The sequence below is a fragment of the Suricata suricatta genome, chromosome 13, assembly GCF_006229205.1.
Source record: "Suricata suricatta isolate VVHF042 chromosome 13, meerkat_22Aug2017_6uvM2_HiC, whole genome shotgun sequence".
Classification (NCBI taxonomy): Eukaryota; Metazoa; Chordata; class Mammalia; order Carnivora; family Herpestidae; genus Suricata; species Suricata suricatta.
Genome location: NC_043712.1, coordinates 564183 through 588700, shown reverse-complemented (window position 1 = coordinate 588700; position 24518 = coordinate 564183). Strand labels below are relative to the sequence as shown.

At 61.5% G+C, this 24518-nt stretch overlaps 1 protein-coding gene across 1 annotated transcript in view; it reads right to left on the bottom strand.

Moving 5' to 3' along the window:
• Window positions 1-940: 940 nt before the first annotated feature.
• EXD3 (exonuclease 3'-5' domain containing 3) overlaps window positions 941-24518 on the bottom strand; it is a 64721-nt gene continuing 41143 nt past the window's right edge. The window contains exons 18-22 of the mRNA XM_029921180.1: window positions 17119-17172; window positions 16777-16908; window positions 3313-3403; window positions 1533-1571; window positions 941-1279 (exon numbers count right to left, since the gene is read on the bottom strand). Of these exons, the coding sequence (XP_029777040.1) occupies window positions 996-1279; window positions 1533-1571; window positions 3313-3403; window positions 16777-16908; window positions 17119-17172 (600 nt within the window). The 3' untranslated portion in view covers window positions 941-995. The remainder of the gene's footprint in view (window positions 1280-1532; window positions 1572-3312; window positions 3404-16776; window positions 16909-17118; window positions 17173-24518) is intronic.

Genomic DNA, 24518 nt, shown 5'->3' with positions numbered 1-24518 from the left:
AGCCCTGAGGCTTCCGCCCGGGCTCCTGGGCCAAATCTAAGCTGGTTTCCGATCTCGCAGGAAGGACCGGAAAGGGATGTGGGGGGGGGGCACATTCCTAGGGAGTGAGCCAGGAGGAGGCGGCTGGTAAGGCGCAGTCCAGGCCCCTCTCCCTGCCCACCTGGATCTGGTGCCCTGGGCCCTCGGGTGCCAGCAATGGGCGCCTGCACCTCAGTTTCCCGAAGAGTGGGTGGAGCAGCGGCCGTTTCCTACAGTTGTGAGGGTGGACACTCTCATGTGCGGGGGGAGGGAGGGCCCTTGTGGCTTCGGCCGCTCTGTTTCATGAGAGGAGGCCACCAAGCCTTAAAGAGGCCTTGTGGGGTCATGCTCCGGCCAGCGAGGGGGCCGGGGCAGCAGATGCAGGGGTGGGCCTCCCCTCCAGACACAATGGATGTCCTCCAGAGGGTGGCCGCGCCGCCCCGTGCCCCAGGGAGGGCTGGGGCCTGTTCCCCAGGAAGCCCCCCCACATGTGGCCTAAAGGACCCTGGCCCTGCGGGGTCCCCACCACCTGCGCCCCCGGAGCTGGAGGCCAGCCTGCTCTGAAGGCTTGGCCGCGGCCTGAGGAGGCCAGGAAGGTGGGGCAGAGGAGGGTGGCATTTACCGACACCTCAAAGGGAGTCGCCCCCAGCATGTGGGGGCCTGTGTGTCCCCCCCGCAAACCCACCGAGCCCCGTTGACGGGAGCCACTTGGGTCCCAGCCCTGGGCCTTTGTGAAGGCCGTTTCCTCTACCAGGCGTGTCCTTCCCACTTTCCTCCAGCCTCATTCCCGAGGATCAGCGGTTCTCAGCTCAGGGTCGGGCATCCTGACCTTGTGCAGGAACGGCCATCTCCTCGGCCCTGGTCCTGCTCCGCGCCAAGGGCCAGGCCCAGGTGCGTGCAACGAGTCCACGGCACAGGCCTATGCAGGTCAGGACGTTTATTGCTGGGGGGAGGGTGACCCCAGGGGGCCTGGGGGCTCAGCTCTGCTCCCCGGAGCCGGAGGCGTCGCTCAGGACCTGGCTGAAGCGCAAGGCGACGCGGCCCAGGTGTGAGCCCTCCCAGAAGACCTTGCCGCAGCCGGAGCAGCAGTAGAAGTGTCGCAGCCCGGGCCGCCGCAGCACGCCCTCCGGGACCCCTGCCAGCTGCAGCCTGGTGCCACTGGCCAGGGTGGCAGGTGCTCCGGGCCGCAGGTCTGCCGCCTCCAGCCAGCGGCAAGGCGGGTTGTAGGTACAGACCCCAGAGGCCGCCTCTGGGGTCAAGCCTGGAGAGGCAGGGGCAGGGTGAGGGGGGTGGCCACTCTGAGCTCTTGGCCTGCTGGGGGGCGTGGCCTCATGGTCCGGCTCTCTTTGGCGCCTCTGCCCTGCACTGCCCGTCCCCCAACCCCCTGCCTCATCTTGCACACAGCCCCTGTGCCTCTCCCGGTTGACCCCGCTCGCCACCCCTTGCCTAGGGCTCGGGACCATCCTCCCAGGGCCAGGACACAAACCCTGTCAGTGGGTGGTCCCAGGGCTCACCTGCCTCCTGTATGTCCTCATTCTGGGTGGCCTCACCGCCTGTCAATCAATTGAGGACATTAGGGATTGTCCTAAGGACGGGGCCTGCAGCCACAGTGCCCACAATGCACCTCCATGTGCCCAGTGTCTCCCCCAACCCTCAGCAGAAAGGGCAGGGGCTGAGGGGCTTTGCTGCCAGCCGGGCCCCCTCCCATGGGAGCTCACACCTTGGGAGTTCTTGGAATGTTCTTGGGGCTCAAAGGTCCTTGGGAAACAAGTTCTGGGCGTGAGATCGGCCGATTAGGGCACTGGGGGCCTGAGAATGGGCGGGTGGGGGCGGGGGCATCCCGTTTGTGGTGATGAGCAGATAAGCCACTGCCAGGGCGGGCGTTTCATAACAGCGGGGCCCAGGGGACCTGCTGGAGCTTAGGGTGCCGGCAGAGACCCTGGGAAGTGACCTCTGACTCTACAGGAGGGTCCCTGCCTCCGCTAAGAGCACAGGGAGACTCCAGGGAGGGCACCAGGCCTGGGCTGCGGAGGGGCCAGTGCAGGCGCAAGGGCGCTCCGGGCGAGGAGCCCTGGCCGGCAGGTGGGAGCAGTGTGCTCCCCGGTTTGTTGACCTTCCTAATTTGCCCGGCAAACATCTCTCCACAGATGGCTCCAGATTAACTGTAGCTGGAGCCTGAATGGGTAAGGCCCTCACCCCCACCCCCTGGGAACGCAAAGAGGCCGTGACCTCCATCTGGCCTCCCTGTCTCGCCCTGGGCTGTCTGGCCTCAGCCTTTACCTGGAGGCCCCCGGGATGCCAGCCGCCGCAGGAGCACTGGCCACCTCCTCAGGACAGGGGGGGCCTCTGGGCGGGGTGCTGGTGGCTTGGAGGGGCCGGGAGCCCTGCGGCACGGGCAGCTCTGGCAGAGGGCACTGCTCCTCCCGTCCTGGGCCTGGAACGTGTCAAGGCCACGCTGTGGAGAGCTGAGAGCTGCTGGGGGCTGGACACAGGCCCCACTGATGGCTCACCTGATGAACGGGTGGCCCCTGCTACAGCCCCAAACCTCAGGGGGTTTCAGAAGAACAAGAACGACCTCATGGGGACATCGGCATCCCGGAGAGCCACCAGCGAGCTGCGCAGAGGGGCCTCAGGCATCCTGGCCTCAGGCTGACCCCAGGGGAGGACACTAAGACACTGTCCTGTCCACTCCATCCTTGCCCTGCCCCGAGGAGGAGTCGGGAGCCTGGGGAGGAGCTGCCAGACCCCCTCTGACACCCCCTCAACTGGGGCCCCTCGATCTAGAGGGCAGGTGAGCCCATGGTAGGAATGGAAGGCACACTCACTGCCCTGGCCAGCGACTTCAAAGTCTCTGGGTCCTCTGCACCCTCTTCTTTCTAGTTTTACAAAATGGAAACTGAGGCTAGGTCCATAGCTGGGGGGCCAGACATCTGGGGTCTTCCCTCCTTCCTGTCTGTCCAGGCCCCTCTGCCTTCAGATTGCTTCACAGGTGCTTGTGTGCAAGTGTGTACAGGCGGTAGGTGTGCACCGGCACCAGGTACGTCTGTGTGCACGCGCGCTCTGTGTGAAGGGCAGGGCGGCTGGAGTGGGGGCACCACCCGAGGGCCCGAGTGTCTCAGCTTCCTGGCCCCGGGCCTGCAACCTTTGCGCAGCGTGAGCCCCATCCCTCTGCCAGCCCTTGGGCGGCGGCACCTCCCTGGCCATCCCTGCAGGTGAACCCTGGGAGGACCTGCGGTGGGACCACTGTCCGCAGAGCCCGCAGAGCCCACGCCTCACCCCGTGGGGCACACGTACCTCTGCCGGGGCCTTCCGGGTGGCTGCCAGGCCACACCAGCTGCTTCATCATGTCCTTGGAGACCTTCAGGTACTGGTCACAGTTACAGGCCTGGGGACAGAAGGGGCGCTGAGGCCGGATGAGGCTCTGTCCACCTTCCACCCACAGCCTCAGGCTCCTTGCAGCTCTGGCTCTGACTAGGGGGTTTCACAGAGACAAAGCACACATCGCTTCTGCTCCCTGCAAGACAGGGCACACCTCCTCCTGGGAGCCCTCCTGTACTGCAGTGGATCCTGGTGGGCCCTAGGTAGCTTCTTCAGGCTCATGAGACCCTGTGGGACTCTGTCATCACCTGGGCTGTCCTCCCCACCCCCAGAGCCTCGCGGGCAAAACCAGGCCTGGGCGTCCCTGGGCTGGGTCGGTATGGTGGGGATGTGGGGCCCAGCATCAAAGCCTCAGGGTGAGCAGCCTTACAGTGGACCCCTCAGCTGGGCTGTGTCAGGGCCCGTGTTTCTCGGTGATGCCGGTGCCTGCCCCCATGGGGCACCACATCTATGAGGGGTCAGGAGGGAAGCCACTTTTGCTTCTATGTGGGGTCCTTGTCTAGGATGAGCAATGGGCTCTTGTGAGGCGTTCAGCTCAGCCCTGCCGACCTTACAGTGACCCTGGGGGGGGGGTGTTGGGCAGGGGCTTCTGGGGCCCATCCTGTGCTCCCAACACAGCAGCCCCCGGGTTGCTTCATGATGGCCACTGACTGACAGGGTGAAGGACCCCAGGGTCCCCATGATGAGGTGGGGAGGGCCCGAGAGAGAGTGGGAGGGGCAGGTCCCCAGAGATCTGGCTCCCCGCAGGTGGGCACAGGTGCTCATGGACACAGTCACAGCCCTTCCCAAAGGAGGATGAACCTAGAGCAGGGGGCGGGGGGTGGGGGCTGGGTGTTCCTGGGGCCACAGGGAGGAGGGGGCTGTGATCTGTGCTCATGGGATCACTCCCGGGCTCCTCTTGGAGAAGCCTGACCAGTGCCCTGAATGACACGGCTCCCGGGAGTGGGTGGGTAGGTGGCAGCCACCAGCCCCTAGAGCCTCAGGGTGTGCCCACATCAGGGGCGGTGCTCCCCGCCCCCATACGCCCTTTTCCCATGGGCCTTTCGACACCCTGAGCCTGCTGTACTGCATCCAGCATCAGGAGCCAGGGCCTGGGGGCGCTGGAGGGTGGGGCCACCTCTGCAGGGAGGCCTGGGCGGGGCTGGGGCCCGGCTGATCCAGCAGGACCCTTCCTCCTGCCTCTCTGGGGGGGCCCCCTGGTCCCTGGCCACCTCTCTGGCACAGGGGGGTTTGCCGTGGGCCTCGGCCTCCCAGTCACAGAGCCCGGGACCTTCCTGGGCCGGAGAGCAGGTCTGGCCTGTGGTCACTCCAGGTCTGCCCCGGGCAGCCCACCACAGAGGCTTGCCCCGCCTCCCCTCCCACCCCCAGGCCACCCCAGAGGACGGACCCTGTAGGTGTGAGAGATGCTCCATCGGCGGGAGGGGGTGGGAGCCTTCCCAGGACCTGGGCCTGGTGCACACACCTGGGCGGGACAGCCAGCTCACGCTGAGTCACGCACGCAGACAAACCACCAGTGCCCTCCACAGGGCCTGGCCCCACCCTCGGGAACCACCGGTGCTGGTTTTCCCACGGCTGCTGCCCACTGCTGGGCCCTGCTCTCACCCCATAGGGCCCTGGGAGGCCTTGCCCACCCCCACGCCCAGCTGGAAGAGCCGGTTCTGCACACTCTCCCCCTCTCTGCCCTCGGCTCCCCATCTGCGGGAAGGACCAGCACCTCGGCGCTCTCTGTATCTCCGGTCCCCGTCCCCTGCAGCTCCACCTGCCTCGAACGAGGCTGCGGCCTTGCCCTTCGGGGCTCACGGTCCAGCAGAGGCCTGGTCATGGGCTCGGTGCCAGTCCGGCAGAGGTCCCTTCCTGACCCCAAAGAAGGGGAACCACTGCCCTTTCATTTTGCAGAAAGGGGGCTTCTGAGGGGCTCAGTCACTTGCTCACTCATAGGGCCCGCTGCCAGTGAGGACCCCTCACCATGGTCTGCACACCGACCCTTAGGAGAGGGGGTATGTGCAAATGGTGTCTGAGCTATGCCCACTGCCCCTTGGGGACACACAAACCCTAGCTTTGGGATGCCAGCGGGCCTGGGAAGACAGCAGTGGGGGTCTTGGGGAAGGCCCTGGACAGGGGCTGGGTGATATGGTCCTGTGAGTCCAGCCTGGTCTCCGTGTACCCCCATTCAGTCTGGGAGTCTGAGGGCAGGGGCGGGAAAGGCCAGGTGAGTTGGGGGCTAGAGGGGCTGGGAAGGCTTCTGGCTTCCCCGTCCCAAGCATCCACCTGCCTGCCCAGTTCCCACAGTTCTCACAGCTGCTTGGAGCCAACACCTGCCTGCCGTGCTGTCCCAACTCAGGGCACTCCATCCGCCTGGGGACTGCCTCAGCCAGAGGCATGAGCCCACAAGGGGGACGTTACCTCCCAGGGGCTGGGCTGCCGGCAGTGACTGGTCACGGGGACTGGTGGGGCCCACAGACCTGCAGTTAGGGAGGCTTGACCTTTTGGTCCACCCTCTGCAGCCCCTGCCCACCCCTGGGGCCTGGGGACGGGGAAGAGGCCTTTGGCCACTGCTCCAGGAGGCACCTGGGACGCTTGCCCTTCCCTCTGAGGCTAAGACTTGGCAGGGGGCAGCTGGAGGGCTTTGAAGGGCCGGCTCCCAGGTGTTGGTGGCCATGACCAAGGGCGGGGCCTCCTCTCGGGTCTGAGACCAGGAATCGCAGTTACACTCACCCAAGGAGTGGTCACGGTCAGCAGAACCAGAACTGAGCAAAAGGCAAGGTCACAGCATCTGTCCTGAATTCTGTGTCCCTGGAAATGTCTGTGTTCCCACCTGCCCTGGGTGCCTGGGCCACACACACACCCCTGGTCGCAGGCCAGCGGGTGTCTGCTGTGCATGACCAGTGGACAGCAGGTGCATAGGGGCGGAGGGGCAGGCCCCAGCCAGGGCCGCAGAACGGGCCGGGCAAGGCCAGCAGGCAGCTTGGAGGGGCGACCGGCCCTCCCAGTGCCCAGGGCAGCACAGCCCTGCCTGTTGCCTGGAAACACCCTCGGGCCCCATTGGCCTTGGGTGCCAGGCCTCGGCACATCGGGGGCGGTGCCGAGGGAGAGCGGAGGACGGATGCAGGCCACACCTGGGGCTCACTGGGGCACGGGAGAGAACACGTGTTCCTGAGGGTGCAGGGCCCACCTGGGGGAGAGTCCAGTGAAGGGACCCCCTCCTAAGAAGGTCGTGGGTGAGGCTTCCTGCCAGCAAGCAGCCGGGTCCAGGACCTCGCTCCGAACTGCAGGCTGCCGCCTGGGGCATTGGCATGGCCCACTTTCCATGCCCGCTGAGAGTTTTAGGCCCCAGCTCCCAGCTGGGAATGGGGCCCGGTCCACCCAGGTGCCCTCCTTCTGAGCAAGGGGCAGGCTTGTAGAAACCTCACTCCTGCCTGATGGCAAGTGTGGTCCGGGCTCCAAGCAGGCCTCTGCAGCCCCTGCAGCCCCCACCCCTAGGAGGGGCCATTCTGATGCCCAGGCCCTGGAAGGCCGTGTTCAGGGATTTCTGGCCCATAGGCAGGGCAGATGGGGGCTTGGGCTCAGAAGCTGTGACATGTTTTAGAGTAATGGGCTATTTCTTGTTCATTTTGAGCAAATTGGGAGAGGAGTGAAGCATAAAAAAGCAGAAGAAAAGAAACATCACTTCATCCCACCACCTGGTGGGAAAAGACAGCATGGCACTGAGAATGGGTTCCGGCACCTTCCGGCTGAGCACAGCCACACACGGCCAGCATCTCAGATGCTCCTTTCAGGGCAGCGGGAGCCCTGGCGTGTCTCAACTTCAAGACACCAGCGTCACTGTTCTCAGGGTGCTTTCTGCCCATTTGGTCCCCGTCAAGTGCCACCTCCCCCCACCGGCCACACTTGCTGTCCTGAGGCCTCCCCAGGCTGGCTCACCCACCGTGACCGCCTCCAGGGCCAGCCTAACAAATGGTGCTGGGTGCAGGGCCAGAGGGCCAGGATGAAAGGCCCCGGGCCTGACACCTCCCGGGACAGGGCGGGACCGAGGCCCCGGAGGAAGCGGCGAGGCCTGGGTGAGCTCCACACCTCGCTCTCCCACACCATCTAGGCAGCACCTCGTGGGGCCCTGAGCCATCTGACCCCAAAGGTGATGTGGCCCTGCAGCAGAGCATGGCTGCTGGGGCTGTGGCCCTCCTCCAGGACAAGCACACTGGCCAGCTTTGCCCACGGAGACCCTGTCGGACCCGGCATGAGGTGCTGTCTGACTGCCCGGTGGGGATGGGACAAGGGGCTGAGAGGGCGGGCCCCCTCCCCGCAGCCCGCCCACAGCTGAGATGCACGGGGCAGCTGCAGGATGTAACCCCGTCCTGCTGGCCAGGGGGCATATGCTGGGGACAGAAGGGCCAGGCAGGCTGTGGGTGGCTGTGGGTGGCGCACAGGTCTGCATGGGGAGGTTTTCCAGCCCACCCCTGGTGCTCTTCTGTCTGCCCAGCAGCCGGTGGCCTCTAATCTGGAGGTCTACGCCCTGGCATGGCAGCCCTGCAGGGCCGTGCCCCCGTGCCAGCCTGCCCCCAGGCCCAGGCAGGTCAGTTCCCCTGGGCCCAGCCCCCTCACAGACAGAGTGGGGCCTGGGGGCAGTCTGCACTGTGTGGGTTCCCTAGGGGGTCAGGGCCACAGACGCTGGCACGTGCAGCGTGCAGGAGTCCCCGAGAGGCACCGACTGGGCACGAGCGTGCGTGCTGGCACCCTGCAGTGTGCCTCTCACAAGCACCCCAGCACAAGCGCCCCAGCATGAAGGGTGCAGGAGCGGCTGAGCATGTGTGTGCACGAGGGCAGTACCGAGGCGTGAACAGGAGTAAGTGTGACTGGGTGTTCCAAGGTGTGGACACGGGACCTGTGTGATGGGGTGTGTCAGGGTGAGTCACTTCATGTGTCCCCTGACCTTGGGAGTGTGTCTGTGTCTAAGTAGCCTGTAAACAGGGGCCTGTGTGCACCTTGCCGGGGAGCATGGGAGGTGTGCTCGGAGGGCCTCTGTGCTCAGAGGGGCAGGACACCTGACTATCCACCGTACGGGACTTTCCTGGCTGGCGACCGGCTCAGGGGCACAGGGGTCAGACTGGGGCAGGCTGATGTCAACTTGTGCAGCCTTACCAGGCCGGCACCCCAGGGCTTGGACCTTGGCCTCAAAGGCAGACATATGGGTGGCGTCTGGAGCCAGACACCCCCCAGCCCCCTACATGGCCTCCCTGGGAGAGGGGCCCCCTGCTCAAGAACTGCCCTCATGTCTGTGGTGGGTGAGGGGGGCTGACAACCCACAGTGAGGGGCGGGGGGCGGACACCCCTGACCCTGCAGCAGCACGTGCTGTTCTCTCTGATGGCGAGAGCCCCATGTTCCAGCTCACTTGCCTGGGGCCAGCTCACCTGACATTCGTGGAGGCAGGCCAAGTGGCGTGAGCCACGGGCCCAGATAGGTGACCAAGTCCTGCTTCTTCATCCCAAACCCGGGTGGGTCACAGCCCCCACCTCAGGCGGCCAGGGAGAGCTTGGGCTCTGAATGCGAATCTCAGATAAAGTGTGGGATACCGTTCCACGTGAGAAGGCACTCACTGCTCTCTGAGGTTCCCATGTCTCGGGGGTCTGTCTTTGTATTTCCTAAAACCGGTGACCTAGTCTTTCCAGGTTGTTAGGAGGAACGGAGCCCAGAATCTGCTTCCATGTCAGGGAGACCCCAATGAGGGGTGGGTGTTTGTCTCTACGCACAGGGCAGGCACGGCCAGGGACCCCTTGGGTCCCTCCAGGAGGTGCCCCCCAAAATCACCTGCCATCGGTTAAATCAAATACAATCTGAGCTCAGGCCCTGTGTGTGGGGGTGTGGTCTGCCCCCTTTTGGCGACGTCAGCAACCCCTAGGCTGCACCCCCTCCAGTAACCCCCCCCAGGTGCACCCCCATCCTGGGGCTCCCGGGCACCCCAGCGCAGCGGGCGCAGCGCGGCCGGTTCCCAGACGGGGGAGGGGCAGCGGGCCGTGAGAACCAGCCGGCAGCCGGGCCGCGTGGGAAAGCGGGAGGAGGGGCGGGCGGCGAGGGCGGGGCGCGCCTGGGAACGGCCCCCGCCCCCGGCCGGCCTTTGAAAGGGCCACTCAGGACACCCGGCCAGATTCAAAAGCAAACGGTTGCCGGCCTTCCCGCGCCAGGACCCGGGCCCTAGGGGGGGCTGGCGTACCCCTCCCACCTAGGGCCGCAGGACTGAACGGGGGCGGGGGGAGGGGGCAGGGTAAGGAAGTCGGGGAGGGGCCCCCGGGGCTGTGCCAGTCGGGATCGGCCCTGGCTGTCCCCCTTCAACAGAGAGTGAAGCCAGGCCCTCAGACAGCAGGCAGCGGGCTGGGAGGGGGCCCTGGAAGCCTTGTAGCCTGGGGTCTGAAGCGGTCTGAGCGTCTGTGGGGCCTTTCACTCACAGCAGGCTGTGTTCCCAGCCAAGGAACTGAGGAGCCCCAGAGTACTCCTCCAGAGGGTGGGGATGTTCTAGAGATTGGGCTGGGGGCCTGGCGGCCTTCCTGGAGGAAGTGACAGCCGACCTGGGGCTTGGTGGACCAGGTGGGCAGGGTGGGCGCTCAGGTGCCACAGGATCTACAATACGATGGCCCCAGTGCGGTGCGGAGTGGGGAGGAGGTACGCCCTACTCCCCAGGCCCGGCTGGGGAGGGAAGAGAGGCTGGGGGGGCAGGTGGTGAGCACAGGGCAGGGGTCTCCTGGTTCTCCTCCCCCCTGCCTCTTCCCAAGGTCACTGAGTCAGGCCAAGACAGGAGTCCTTTCCACACACCTGTGTGTTGAGATGCGTTTTCCCAGATGTGGGAAGGAAGCAGCAGTCCCTGCTGGGGCCTGCCTCCCCCCTTCTCTGTAGGACCCTCCACTACCTCCACCTGCATCTCAGGGAGGAGTTCAAGCTTGGCTGAGCAGGCCTGTCTCCCTCTGTGGGGTCACTCTTCCGAGGTCCCTCCCTGTCCCCAGCTGGCTGGGGTCACACCCAGCCCCCATCCTGCCAGGGCAGAGGGCCTTCCAGACATGCTGCTCTGCCTGGGACGTCCCATCTCCCCTCAGTGACCTCTGGGGTCTACACTTGTCCTGAAGGTGCTCCCCTCACAGTGGGCAGTGAGCAGGGCCCCCTGGGAGGGAGTGGGGAGGAGGTACGCCCGGCTGGGGAGGGAAGAGAGGCTCGGGGGGAGTGCAGGGGACTCAGCCCTATTCCTGGCCCCCCCCCCCCCCCAGAGCGCCCTGCCACACCAGCCATCCAGCCATTGGTCCCTACCTGGCAGCCCGTGCTTTATCACCCTGTGGACCCTCCCCAGACCCAATCCACGGCTGCCTGGGGCCTCCTCTACCTGCAGCCCCAAGGCCACCTCTGAGGCCAGCCAGGCTTGTCTTGCCTCTTCTATCTAGGGTTGAGTGGACTGTGGGTCTGTGCTGTCAGGCCTGCTGTCCCCATCCAGGCCCCATGGCCACCCACCAAGTGGCTCGCTGCCCCCTGGCTCCTGGGCCCCACTTCTGTTTTGGGGCTGGCAATTGCTCAAGAGGAAGAAGAGTGCCCACCTCCCCCCATCAGATGCCAGCCAGGCCCCTAGGCAAGGGCCAGTCCCCTGGAAGGGACACTGAGTCCCTGAGGAGGCGGCTGTGGACAGTGGAAGGCAGGCGGGGCTGCTGCCAAGACAGCTGTCTACGGACGCCACAATGTGGATGTCCCACGACTGAGGGGCGGGCTGTGGTGTGCCGCCGCCAGGGGCAGGGGGTCTGTCTCAGCCGGCCGGTAACCCCGACTCTGGCTGTGCACGGCCTCGGTGTGCGGCGCCGTCCCTGACCCCAGGCCCCCTCGGCTGGCACAGGAGTATTCTCTGCAGCCCGGAGGCCAGGCCGCTCAGCAGGGGCTCTGCCCTCCCTCTGTTTCTTCAGAGCCTGGTTCTCAGCCGTGGGGAGGGGGGTGCCTACGCAGCAGCTGCTGGAGGTCTGGAGCGGACAGGGGAAGGACCTCAGTCCTCAGAGACGGGACCGCACCCTGAGACTTTGTGTTGTGGGCGCCAGGTTTGTTCCACTGCTCAAGGAGCCTTGCCCGGGCACAGGCCCAAGAGGACAATGCTGGGGTGCCCATGCGGCCAGCTGCGCCTGGCCCACCCTCTGCCACGTCTGACCACCAGCTGGCCAGCAGAGGGGACGCCAGGCCTGCACAGTCCTGCCTGAGGGCACCTCCCCACCAGCCTCCCCCCAAACTCCTAGTGGTCTGTCCTTGGCCTGCACCAGCTCCTCAGGCTCAGGGCACGCTGGCCGGACTCGGGGCCATGGATGTGTCTGTCCAGGCGTCCTGAGTGACTGTGGACACTGGATGAACACGTGTGCGCCATGCACTTGTGTCCAGCGTGGCCCCTCCCGGTGTGGCCAGGGCAGCCTTCTGAAAGTGGACAGGAAGTGTGTCCACTTTTCGATCAACATTCAGGGGGTACAGCCAGAGGAGCCTGTCCAGATGGGCCGCCAGATTGCTGACGGGAAGGCCCAATAGGAGCACATGATCACTGACTGCTGGGTCTTGGAGCACGGCCCACACAGATGTGTGCAGCAGAGAGGGGCTGGGTACCTGGCCGGGCGCCTGGAGGGAGCCGGGCTGGGGACTCACAATCAACCTTCCTGGACACTGGCCCGGAGGAGCCTTAGCAGGTCTCAAGGCCACGAGCACAAGACTGGCCCGAGGGCCTCCTCTCAGCCCAGGCCACTCCGAGTGAGGACGCAGCCCAGGGAGGAGTGGGCTGGGAGCACATCACATGCCCCGGACAACACAGGTGCCTCCTAGGAGCCGTGGGAGGATGAGGGTCTCATGTGAAGCAGGCGGTGCTTATTGTTGGACTGGCCAGGGTCAAGGGTGCGACTCAGGAGTGCTAGGATCCTTCCTAAAGCGGCTGGGCTCAGATCGGGGCCACTGGAAACTGGGGGCCCTCCAGGTCCTTAGTCCCCCCAGGCCATCTGGTGGGAAGTGAAGCTGGGCTCTGGCTGAGGCCCAGGCCTTTTCTGGAAGGGAGGGAGGGCAGAGGGGGAGGCCCTGCAGGCTGTGGGGCCTGGGCCCACCCTGCTGTCAGCCCCCCAGGGACTACACTGGGCCATCACCCTGGCTCGCATCCCAAGTCTGGGGGCACGCTGGCCTCAATCCTGGCCCAAACCTGCCTGGTGGACCCCGCTGTCCTTGAGGCTCCATGACGGTGCGGAAGCCTGACGCCAGCTGCTCCTGACCCATCCTCCTCCTGCAGCCTCGGAGCCAGCGGGCCAGGGTCTCTCCCTGCGCAGGGTGGTGGCCACCCCTCCTGAAGCCTTTGTGCCTGTGTGACCCTGGGGGCACGGAGTGTGGGAACGGGGCTGGGGGCCATGGGACACAAAGGCTGGGGAGGGGCGGGGTCAGCAGCCACAGTCTCTTCCTTTTGGTCCCTAGTCTGCAGTTGGTCATCAGGATAGAGGGAGGGTCTGCAGGAATGGGCTGGGCGCAGGTGCCCCGTTGCCCCAGGCTCTGGGCATGGGTGCTGTCGGGTGGCGGTCCTGAAGTCCCCCTCACATCCCCAGGCCCTGAGAGCCCTCTGCTCACATCCGTCCCCTGCCAGAGGCCGGGGCGTGTGTCCACCTCCGTCCCGGGCCCCGTTGCATCCCGGGTGCCTGTGAGCCTGTGGCCTGAGGCCAGCCTCTCCTAACTGCAGGCTCCTCTCTGGCCCAACCCCCTCCCTCTCCTGGGGACCCTGTGGCCAGCACTGCCTGAAAGTCCCCCAGGCGAGGTCACGGTCCCGCAGCGGCCCCTCCTCCCCGGTGCCCGCTTCAGAGGCCGACGTCACTGACTCTCAGGACACGCCCCACTTGCACGCAGGGGCCACAGCCTGCTCCCCACCATAGCGGGGCCAGAGGGACAGTAAAAATAGACATTACGCTTGGGCCATGTCAGGGGTTCGTGCTTACGCTATTTTTTTTAACTCCAATTTCTTTGATAAAATATTTTCCCATGGCGGACGGCACTGGGAATGTCCATTCGGCGGATGTCCCTGATGGACAATCCCAGGCCCAGGTGGCCATTTTCAGGGGTCATGACCCTGCCCACCACAGGAGGCCCACCACCCCTCACCCACGGAGTCTCCCTGCCCGCCTCTGGCCTCCACCACGTGGCTCCCTGTCCTCATGCGCAGATGCCCCAGGAAGTGGACCCTGTGCCCAGGACACGTGCTGAGTGTCAGCACAGCTTGGGGGCAGGTGCTGGGCACTAGAGGGAGGCACAGCCATGGACCCCTAGCCGAGCACCTGGTCCAGGCTTGGACCGGCCTCCTCTCGTCCTGACTCACTTCCCGCCTTGGACCCCAACCCAGCAGCCCAGAGAGTGGCTAGGCTCACTCCGGGAATGCCTGTGTGTCCAGTGGGTTTCCCTCCGGGAATGGCACTAAAATAGCATAAGGAAGGAAAAGAAAATGGAAAGTCAGCCTGGCTGTGGGAGGTCTCCGGGGAGGTGGCCAGCTCCAGCCCAGGCCAGGCGGCAGGAGCTCGGAGCCAGCGGCCAGGGTGCACAGGCCCCACTGGAGAACAGGACAGGGCCCTGAGGGCCCAGCACTGCACAGAGGCCCTGCCTGGGTCAGTCCTGAGTGTGACGCTCCCTGCTGGTCAGTGGCCGGCGCCTCCTCACGCTCAGATGGGCTTGCAAGCCAGTCTAGCCCAGGAGCTACATGGAGCCAGCCGAGGCACTGTGCTGAGCTTCGGGCCACCACCTGGGAACCTCTGTGGTCTCAGAGAACCTCTTCGGGGCCTCTTAATGCTTGCCACCTCCCCCTCGCCTGGCCCTGAGAACAGCAGGGCACTGGGAAGGGAGTAGGGGTGGCCAGTGTGCCGGATGGGGGGGGCCAGGCATTCCTGGCTATTGCTCGGGCTGAGCTCCTGGGGGTCAGCTGGGAATGCCATGGCAGAGGGGCTCCAGGAGCGCTGGGAGGGAATGCGGCCGGAGGCCTGCCCAGACCTGTGCCCACAGTGACCGGGTATTTGGCCTGCGAGCATTGGTAGGGACCCCGGGCTCAGGCCCAGGCGTTAATACTACCAGCTCACCGGCCAGAGTAAGCTCAGCCCCCCAGCCGCTTCCCGACATGCCTCCATGGTCACCATGGCCGGTTCCAAATTTAGAAATCCTGGTTTCTCAGAACCCCCTTCTCTGCCCACTTGGCCCCCTAAAGTTGGCCGTTTGGGGTCCTTGTGTGCCCCCCAGTTACCTGCCCCCCGGGGAGGGGCCTGCCCTAGGGCACACCCAGCACACTTTCTTTCGAAGCTGAGCTCAGCTGGAGGCGGCTGGCCAGCCTCGAGACCAGAAGCTCCCCCATCAGGCGCCCATGCGCAGCCTTGCACCCCATCAGGTGCCCCTGACCGCAGCCACACACACGGGTCTCTGCCTGGGACCCTCGCCCCACCCCTCCCAGCCTGGGGTGGCTGCCTCTGCCTCTTGGCCAGTGCAGCCCCGTGGTGCCCATTCGCGGACCCTGTCTATGTCCTCCCCAGCTGGCCCTGTGCGGGATGCACATATACCGCAAATAAGGACAGTGCTGGGTGGAGCCCCCGGGTGAGCAGCGAGTTGGCGGCTGAGGCTGCCCCTTCTGCGCGCCCGTCCCCAGCCTCGAGGGCCTGGTGCACGTCCCTGCAGGCCAGACCCCAAGGCACCCAGACCCAGCACCCCCTCCCTGCGGGCCAGGGCAAAGCCCCAAACCGAGGAAACCCAGCCACACCCTTAAACTGTACTCCTCGCCCGTTACAGGTGCCTCCCCCCAGCCCCGTGGGTCAGAACACTGGGAGTGTGTGCCACCTGCAGCCGCAATAGATCCTGGCACCTGTGAGACCCCAGCCGTGTCCCTGCTGCGGGCCAGCTTCTGTCCCGGGGCGGCTGAGTGCTGCCCTCTCTGGCCAGGGCACTTGCTGGCCCCCTATCCGGGCGGGTGCAGCTCTGCCTCCCAGCTTTTGAACTGGCTCCGTGCTGCTCCCCCCCCCCATCCCTGGGGCACATCCTGCATCCCGCTCCTCCCGCCTGGCAGGGCAGGGGGGCCCTGGAGCTGCCCAGGGCGGGGCCCAGGCGGCTGTGGACACCTTTCCCTGTGTGGCTGCCCTGTGTGCCCTCCAGGCCTGAAGGAGGTCAGGCGGCTCCCCAGCACGAGGCTTCCCGGGGGCGCCAGTGGGGGTTTCCTCCCAGCTACCAACTTCCTGTTTTCTCAAGAAAACTTCGCAGCAGAGGCTCTGAAAAGCTCATTAAAATGCCTCCCAGGCGTCCCGGGCGTCCTGGGGTCTTTACAACACTTGTCGGCTTGAGCACAGACAAAGGGAGCCGCGGACTCGGTTCCTGTCCTCCCAGAGCGCCCAGCGGCCCACTTCCCGACACTGGGCTGACCACGGTCATTCCCGGCAGGGCAGGGGGTCCGGGGTCTGCACAGGCTGTACCTGAGGCCCGGTGCGGGGGCCGGGGGCGCCAGGACCTGAAGAAGGGCCCCCCTCCCTCCTGTCTCCGGTGCACAATCTCCCGACCCAGACACACCCAGCTGGGCTGCTGGCCCACGGGCCCACGGGTCTGGCTGGAGCCCCTCCACCCCCGCCCCCCGCACCGCGGAGGTGAGGCGCGGTGTCCCCCAAACAGCTGGGCTTGCAGAGGTGCTCCTCTCAGAGCTTTATTACGGCCCTGACTCCAGGAATGGCCGGCACTCTGCACCAGGGGCCACTGAGGTGCACTAGGACTGTGCCCCGGGGGGCCCCACTACGCAGGGCAGCCACGCGCCAGCCCGCACCACCCCCCCCCCCCCCCCCCCCCCCCCCCCCCCCCCCCCCCCCCCCCCCCCCCCCCCCCCCCGTGCACCCAGGCCAGCAGAGAAGGGAGAGGAGGGAGCCCCCTCCCTGGTCTGAATTGGCCGACAAGCGCCTCAGACCCCTCTCTGATCTTAACCCTAGATACGGCTGCCCTGACCTGGGGATTTCTTTATGCACACCTTTCTAGAATTAGAGGGACCCTGTGGCCACCTGTGGCTCTGGACTTGGCCCTGGGAAATGGGACCTCCCCACCACTGTGGGGTTCTCTTTTCTTCCACTAGAGGCCCTGGGAGAGGCCAGCACTGGACACAGGAGGAAATGCCCCACGTGGGACAGGCTTCCCCCGGCCACACGGGTCCCAGCCCTCGGCCACCTCTCAGCCCCAGTGCGGGAGGGAGGAAGAGGAGCAGACGCTACAGACGGGGCAGGGGCTGCTGCTCGTAGGGGCACACGCCCTAAAGCACATGACCTCTGTGGTCTCGCCACCAGCCAGAGCCATGCTGGGTCTCCTGCCACAGCAGTGGCTTTCTGACAGCCCGGGGCAGGCCTGGGGCACGTGGGACCCACCTGGCAGCGGCTGAAGATGTCTGCGTGGGTGACTCGCACGTTGAAATGCCTGAGCACAGCCTTCGCCTGCTGATGGGCCTTGAGGGAGCAGTCCACCCAGAGGCAGCGCCCAGCCCCGACCTGGGCCCGGAGCTGTGCGGAAGTGTGGCTGCTGAGCTGCGGGCACAGGACCCAGGGTTCCCAGGCCCACCCCCTCCCCGGGCCAAGGGCCTCCTCCCAGCCTGCCCGGGGCTCCACAGCCCCTGCTCCCACCAGACCCACAGTCAGCAGACCCCAAGGGGGTTGGCCCAAGGGCAGGGCTGAGGCTCCCTGGGAAACATGAGCCCCCTTCACGGCCCTCACCTTGTGGTACGGCAGCCCTGACGTCAAGATGATCCTTCCCTCCTGCCTGGCAACCTGTGTGGAAGCAGAGAGAGGGGCAGGTGAGGGCTGCTTCTGCCCGTTTTCCGCCCTGCCCAGCCCCTGACCCCGCCCGCCCAAGCTGCCCGCCAGCAGAGTCCTGGGCCACTGCCTTGTTGTGCAGACTGGGCTTTAAAGTCACGCAAACATTTCACATAATTGCAAACAAAACTGAAATCAAAAAACCAATCTCTAAAAACCCTAAGACGATGAAGCCAGTGCACTGTAAAGACGCATTCCAAGCACCCGGCAGGTGCGGCGAGCTGACCATGGCTCCAGGCTGCTGTGTTACCAGGCAGGGGTGGGGGGTGGTGGAGAAGTCCCCCGCATCGGTCCTGCCACAGAGCAAACACCGGCGTCGTCGCTGGGCAGCGCGCACTGTGAACCGTGCCAGAGACGCAGGCCGCCGGCGCCCAGCGGACTTCGGGCAGAGGAGGGTGGCGTGCACGGCCAAGGCAGGACGCGCGGCTTCAGGCCTGATGGGGGCTCCAGTGTGGATTTCGCGTCCGCGTGCGCGTGCGCGCACATATTTAAGAGCATTTCGTTACTGTGTCTACCACAAAGGCCTCCAAGTAAGAACAGGCCTGTAGCCAGGAGCAGCCTGTGCCCAGAATGATTTCCAAACAGGTGGAAAGGGAATCGGGGCTTTTTTTGAGAACTAGCCGATTCCAGGTCTGAGGCAGAAAGCGCACACAGGGAGGCTGGCACATGTCACGTCAGAAAGCAGAATTACCACAGTCCACAAGTGCCATGTGATACGGACGAGGACCAATGAAAGCTCTCGCACGCCACGGCGGGGGGGGGGCACCCATCAACGGGGGGACGGCAGCGACGCACAGAGACGCCAGACGTGGCAATAGTGGTGTGTTCGGCACATTCCAAACAATCACTAGTTATCTCGGAAGCATGCAAGGGGCCAACACAAAAATGTAAGAGCTACAACTATAAAAATCTCTTTTGTAAGTTCATTTATTTATTTTGAGAGAGAGAGAGAGAGAGAGAGAGAGAGAGAGAGACAGCGTTAGCAGGGGAGGGACCAGGAGAGAGAGACTTCCAAGTGAGCTCCACGTTAGTGGCTGTGAAGCCCAATGTGGAGCTCGAACTCACAAACCATGAGATCAGGACCTGAGCTGACACCAAGAGTTGGATGCTTAACCGACTGAGCCACCCAGGTGCCCCTAAAACTAAAATAAAACTAAAAACTAAAAATCTCGCGAGAAAACGCGGTGTTGGGAACGCCATGGCATTGCATTTGCCAATGATTTCTTGGATATGGCACCAGAAGCAAGGACAACAAAATGAAAAACAGAAAAACTGGACTTCATGGACATTAAACACTTTAGTGTATCATAAGGGACCATCAAGAAAGTGAAAAGACTCACAGAGTGAGTGAAGATCTTTGTAAATCATATATCTGTTCTGGGTTTAATATCTGGAATGCATACAGAACTCCTGCGGCTCAGCAGCAAGAAAGCAAAAGGCCCAGGTAAAAATGGCCCCGGGCTCAAACAGACGCTTCTCCAAAGAAGACGTCCAGATGGCCAACAAGCACATGAGAAGATGCTCAATGTCCTGAATCGTTAGAGAAACGTCAATCACAATGATGAAACACAACTTCACACCCATGAGGACTGTTTTTAAAGGAAACAAGTGTTAGTGAGGTTGCAGAGCGATTGGAGGCCTCACGCGTGGCGGGCTGTGATAAAATGGTATCTTCACCACGGAGAACAGTGCCGCAGTTAAGCTACATGTAGAATTACCAGGTGATCCGGCAACCCCGCCTCTGGGCACGCGCACACACACACACACACACACACACACACACACACACCCTGGAATTTATTCAGCCTTAAAAAGGAAGGAAAGTCTGAACTGAACTCTGAAGACATTCTGCTCAGTGAAATAATCTAGACACAGGAAAACAAATACCGTATGATTCTGCATATATGAGGGAGAAATCAAAGTCACAGAGACAGAAATTAGAACGGTGGGTACCAGGGCCTGGAGGAGGGCCTGAGGGATGATTGTTGAACGGGTACAAGGCCTTTGGGATGACAAACAATTCCTGGAGCTAGATGGTGGTGACAGTCACACAACACTGTGAGTCCTTAATGTCACTAAAGTGCACACTTAAAAATGGTTAAATGGTCAGCGTTTTGTATATTTTACCACAAAAAAAAGAAAAAAAGCAATGAAGCAAGCAGTTACCTTATAACAAACATATATTTGTGTGAATAAAAAATAATAAACACAACTGAAGTAAATGCAAAGAAGCAATTAATGGACAATTAAGAGAAAACATACAGACGAGGTGTACAGACATGACCAAGGAGAGGGGCACTGGGGTGGCTCTGCTGGTTGAGCTGACTTCAGCTCGGGTCATGATCTCACGGTTTGTGAGTTCGAGCCCCGTGTCAGGCTCTGCTGACAGAAGCCTGCTTGGGATTCTGTCTCCCCCTCTCTCTGCTCCTCCCTTCCTCACTCCCTCTTTCTCAAAAATAAATAAACCTAAAAAGAAAAGAAATGACAAAGTACTGATGGCAAACATCTCAACAGCAACGATGGACACCAAAAAACAACAGGCTCTTTTTCAAAGTTTTGTCAAACTATAGTTATAAACCCAGAACACTGTCTTTCAGAAGAGAGAAGACAGAGATTTTTCAGGGAAAAATAACCCCAATGAAATGATGCAGTAAAAGAAGTTCTTTTAGCAAGAAAGAGCTTGCTTTTTCTTGGAGCAAGGTCTGTTGTGCAAGTGTACATTCACACACCATAAACTCTAAAAGCGATCAAATACATAAAATAAATATGTCTAATTAGTAGAACTAAGAAAAACCACATTGTGTTAAAATATTGGAAAATAATGGTACGTAAGATTGGAGGGAAAAAACTGACTTGATCTAAGACCCTTGTATTAACCTGAACTTTAGACAGTGTTAACTCAGATATAAATGGTAAAAATTCTAGGGCAATCTCTAAAAGAACAGAAATAGAATTTATAGGGGCACCTGAGTGGCTCAGTTGGTTATGTGTGTGACTTGTGACTTTGGCTCAGGGCATGATCGCATGATTTGTGAGTTGGATCACCACACTGGGCTCTGTGCTCACAGCATGGAGCTTGCTTAGAATTCTGTCTCCTCTCTCAGCAACCCCCCTAAATAAATAAATAAGAAATGGAATTTATAACTTTCAAACTAATAGAGAGAAAAATAGAACAAGGGTGAAAAAGCTAAAAGAATGTTAAGAAACAAAGGGAAAAAGGAACAGAAAAAATAGGACCAACAGAAAGCACAAGTTAGGATAGCACAACTGAACCTAAAGTGTATTAGCAATTACATTAAGTGTAAACAGACTAAACTAATAATTTAAAAAGCAAAGACTGTCAGACTAAATTTTCTTTTACATTTAGCTAGAGGCAGTTTATAAGAAATATGCCAAATACACCTAGTATATAAGAGTAAAGAAGGTTGAAAGTAAAAGGACGAGGAATGATATACAAATACTAACCAAAGAATGCTGGAGAAATATCAATATTAGTTAAAACAGACTATGGCAAAGAGCATTACTAGAGCCAAAGAGGTTTACCTCGTAATTGTAAAAGATTTCAAACAACAAGAAGATATAAGAATTCTAAAAATTATATGCATATTGGGGCACCTGGGTAATTCAGTCGGGTGAGCGTTTGACTTCTTCGGCTCAGGTCACGATCTCACAGTTCATGGGTTCGAGCTCCATGTTGGACTCTGTGCTGACGGCTCAGAGCCTGGAGCCTGTTCTGGATTCTGTGTTTCCCCCTCTCTCTGCCCCTCCCCAACTCATGCTGTCTCTATCTCTCATAAATAAATAAACTTAAAAAAATAAAAATTTAATGCATATGTACCTAATAACATAATTTAAAGACATATAAAGTGAATACTGACACAGCTACAAGAAGAATTTAATAACCTACCATCACAGGACACTTTAGTACAGAGAATTAAGCAGAAAATGATTTAGGTACAGATGATTTGAGAAATACATTAATTAAGCTTGATCTATTGAGTAGTGTGTGTGTGTGTGTGTGTGTGTGTGTGACAGAGAGAGAGAGAAATGAGCATCACTGGAGGAGAATACGTATCCTTTTAGAACCCACATAGAACATTTCTTAAAAAACTCATCTACTCGGTTACAAGGCAAGTCTCCACAAATATCTAAATTAGTGCTATATGGACTATGGTCCTTGATTACTATTCAGTGAGGTTAGAAATCCATTTAAAAAAGAGAACTAAAAAGCTCCAAAACTCCAAACTTTCTGAAATTAGAAAATAGCCTTCTAGAGAATCTTAAATCAAATAAGTAATTATAACAGACACTCGCAAATTCTTACAACTGGAATATACGAGAAGTACTGCAGATCAAAACTGACGGAATGCAGTGGAAACAGTACCTCAAGTAAAAATTTATGGTCTTGAATGTTTACACCATCAAATTCAAAAGGCTAAAAATTAAGGAGCTAATGAGCATTCCACTTGGAAATAACCCCAAGAAAGCAAAAGGAAGGAAACCATAAAGATAAGAATAGAAATCAACGAGATAGAAAACCAGAAGTCTGTAGAAAGGATCAACAAAACCAGATACTAGTGCTTTGAAGACATTAAATTCACAACTCTCTGTAAGGTCCAGAGAAATGGAGGAGCATGAGTGCCCAACGGTGAGACCGGATGTGCAAAGGCCGTGGGCCCAGCGGGACTCACCCAGGGACACCAACGACCACGTGGATCGGGGCCATGGGACAGACGGGACACATTCCAGGAAAAGTTGAACTGCCAAAAGTGACTCAAGACGATGCAGATGACTAAACGGTCCTACAATTACTAACTAAGATCAGCTCTGGAAACCCCTTCCCCTGAAACATCAGGCCCAGAAGCCACCCCTGGAGGAGGAGAGAAGTCAAACATGACTCGAAGCTGCAGAAATGCCTCCACAGGTTTCCGAGGCCGGAGAAGACAGTAATGAGACGGGGCAGTTCTACGTCAGACGTGCTCCTGGGGGGCAGGGGGCCAGCTTCCTAAACCACCAGGACCTTCCAACCAAGGCCGGCGGTGTAGGAAAAGGGTCACGTGCTGGGCCAAGGCGGCCCAACCCGGCAGTGCAAGGCTAGTTCCAAATTGGAAAGGCCCTTCCTCACGGTCGCCCGTCAAAGGGACCGAACCTCGGCGGTCATCCTGGTCACTGCAGGGGCAGCAACGGCTCCGGTTCCGAAGGCCTCGGGGAGAAGTCGCCCCCGCGCACGCGTCTGGGGTCTGAGCGAACTGCTAGGAAACGGGACGAAGCGGAGGCCCAGTGGGTTGGAAGGGGAGGAAGGGCCGCGTCCATAGTGGTGCGTCCACAGGGAGGCCCCCAGAGCCGACAGCCGGTTCAGCGGAACTGACACTTTGGCCGGGTTTCGGGGCTGAGGTCACTTCTGGGCCGCACCAGGGCCAGGCTCTGGGTGAGCCCAGGCGGCCGGAGCGCAGAGGTGGGAGGCCGCCTCCCCCGTCGCCTGGCCGCAGTCAGGGCAGTCCCGGCTCGACGCCCCCCTGCCTGCCGCGGGAAGAGCAGAGCCAGAGCATGGGGGCAGGGGAGACCTTTCCGGGCGGGGTCCCCAACTCTCCTGGCCCCCGGCTCACCGGCTCGCTACAAGGACTGGCGTGTAGTGGCGCTCATGGCAAAGACTGATTCTGGAGCAAGGGTGCAAAGCAAATGAACACAAGGAAAAGGCACACGGGCAAGGGGCCAGGGCACGGGGAGCCCCCGGGGCCACATGGCAGGGACACGTGGCCGGGATGGCTGGCTCTCAGGCGAAGCCACAGGGGTTTGGCGCCCAGGGCCTGTTCCAGGGCTGGGCACACAGTGCCTCTGCCCGGCGTACGCCCAGACAGAGGACTCTCAGAGAGACGGGGTGTCCACACAGAACACACGCCGTGTGGACGGTGCAGGCGCGATGGGCCACCTCCACCAGTTTGGGGAAGTGCTGACCGGCGTCCCGGAGCGGGAGGCGGCAGCGGCTACTGAGCACAGCCGGTAGGTAACCAGACAACACGGGGAATCGAGATGCACAGACCAGGACTTCCGCCGACGGGGCGGCGCGGACCCTCCACCCGGTTCTCGCTGGCACCACAGCCGGAGGTCCTGGCCTCTCCGGCGGCGACCTCGGCTCTGCGGCTCCTTCCGGGCACGCGCGGAAGCTCGCCAGTCCCCCGTGTGGACGGTGCGCAGGAAGTGTGACGCCCACACCCGTTCCTTCCTTTGCCACGTCGTCGGGCGGGTTAGAGCCGCACGCTGGCGACTTTGACTGAAGCGTCTGAGCAGGTTCACCAGTCTCTTCTTCCGAAGGTACTGGATACGGAAACCAGGGTAGGCAAGGTTCTGAGCGCCCTGCCACATCACACCCTGGACTGCCAGTGTCCTCTCTCCTGTGGGAGACGCTGCCTTTAAATGCCGCCAGGTTGGAGCTCCGAGCTGGACGCGCCCGGCCTCAGGGAAGTCCTCCCGAGGGCCGGGCGCCAGCTTCTGCGGGGGTCGGGGCCGGAGCAGCAGCGCCAGGCGGAGGCACAAGTGAGGAGCTGGCGTCTGCTCTCGCGGCTGGCACCCCGGAGGTCCACCGCGGGCACAGCCCAGGGCCGTCGCCGCTGCGTGGGCTTTCTCCTCGAATTCCGGCCTCTGCTGAGGGGACTGAGGGCTCGGGCTGCGTGGACGCCCTCGCGGCCCTCCCGAGCCTTCTGTGAACTCATACTCTGACCTTTCTCCATGGCACCCAGCCTCCGCTCGGCCACCCTTCTGACGTCAATCACTTGATTTTAGCATCTTTCCGGGTCCGGCCGGACTGAGCTCCCCGCCCCCAGCCACCCAGTCTGGCTCCTTTTTGCTGAAGAGACCTTCCCCCCGCTGAGCCGTCCTCTCCCACTTGACTCGGAGCAGCGGGAAGTGCCCGGCAGCGCAGGACCCAGCACCGTTCTCCGCGCCGCCAGCAGCGCACAAGCCGGGCGGCCCAGGAGGCGGCACCTCGCCAACTGCCTGTGAACAAAACACACGGTTCCCACGCGGCAGTTCTGATGCAGAAACACGCCGTCCGGAAAGGTCCGCGGAGGAGGGCGCAGAGCAGCCAAGGGACCCAGCCGCTGCCGCTGCTCTGCGAGCTCTCTCTGGAGAGTGCGCGAGGCCCAGCCCCCGCAAGGCCGTGGCAGGTGTGCCCGTGAGAGCGCACACTCGCTCCTCCGTCCGGAGCCTTTCTGGCGTGAAGCCTCCTGCTCTGGGGAGAGGCCCTGAACATGCAGGATCCAGTCAAAGTTTCCATCAAAGACCTGCTGGGCAGAAATGACTCA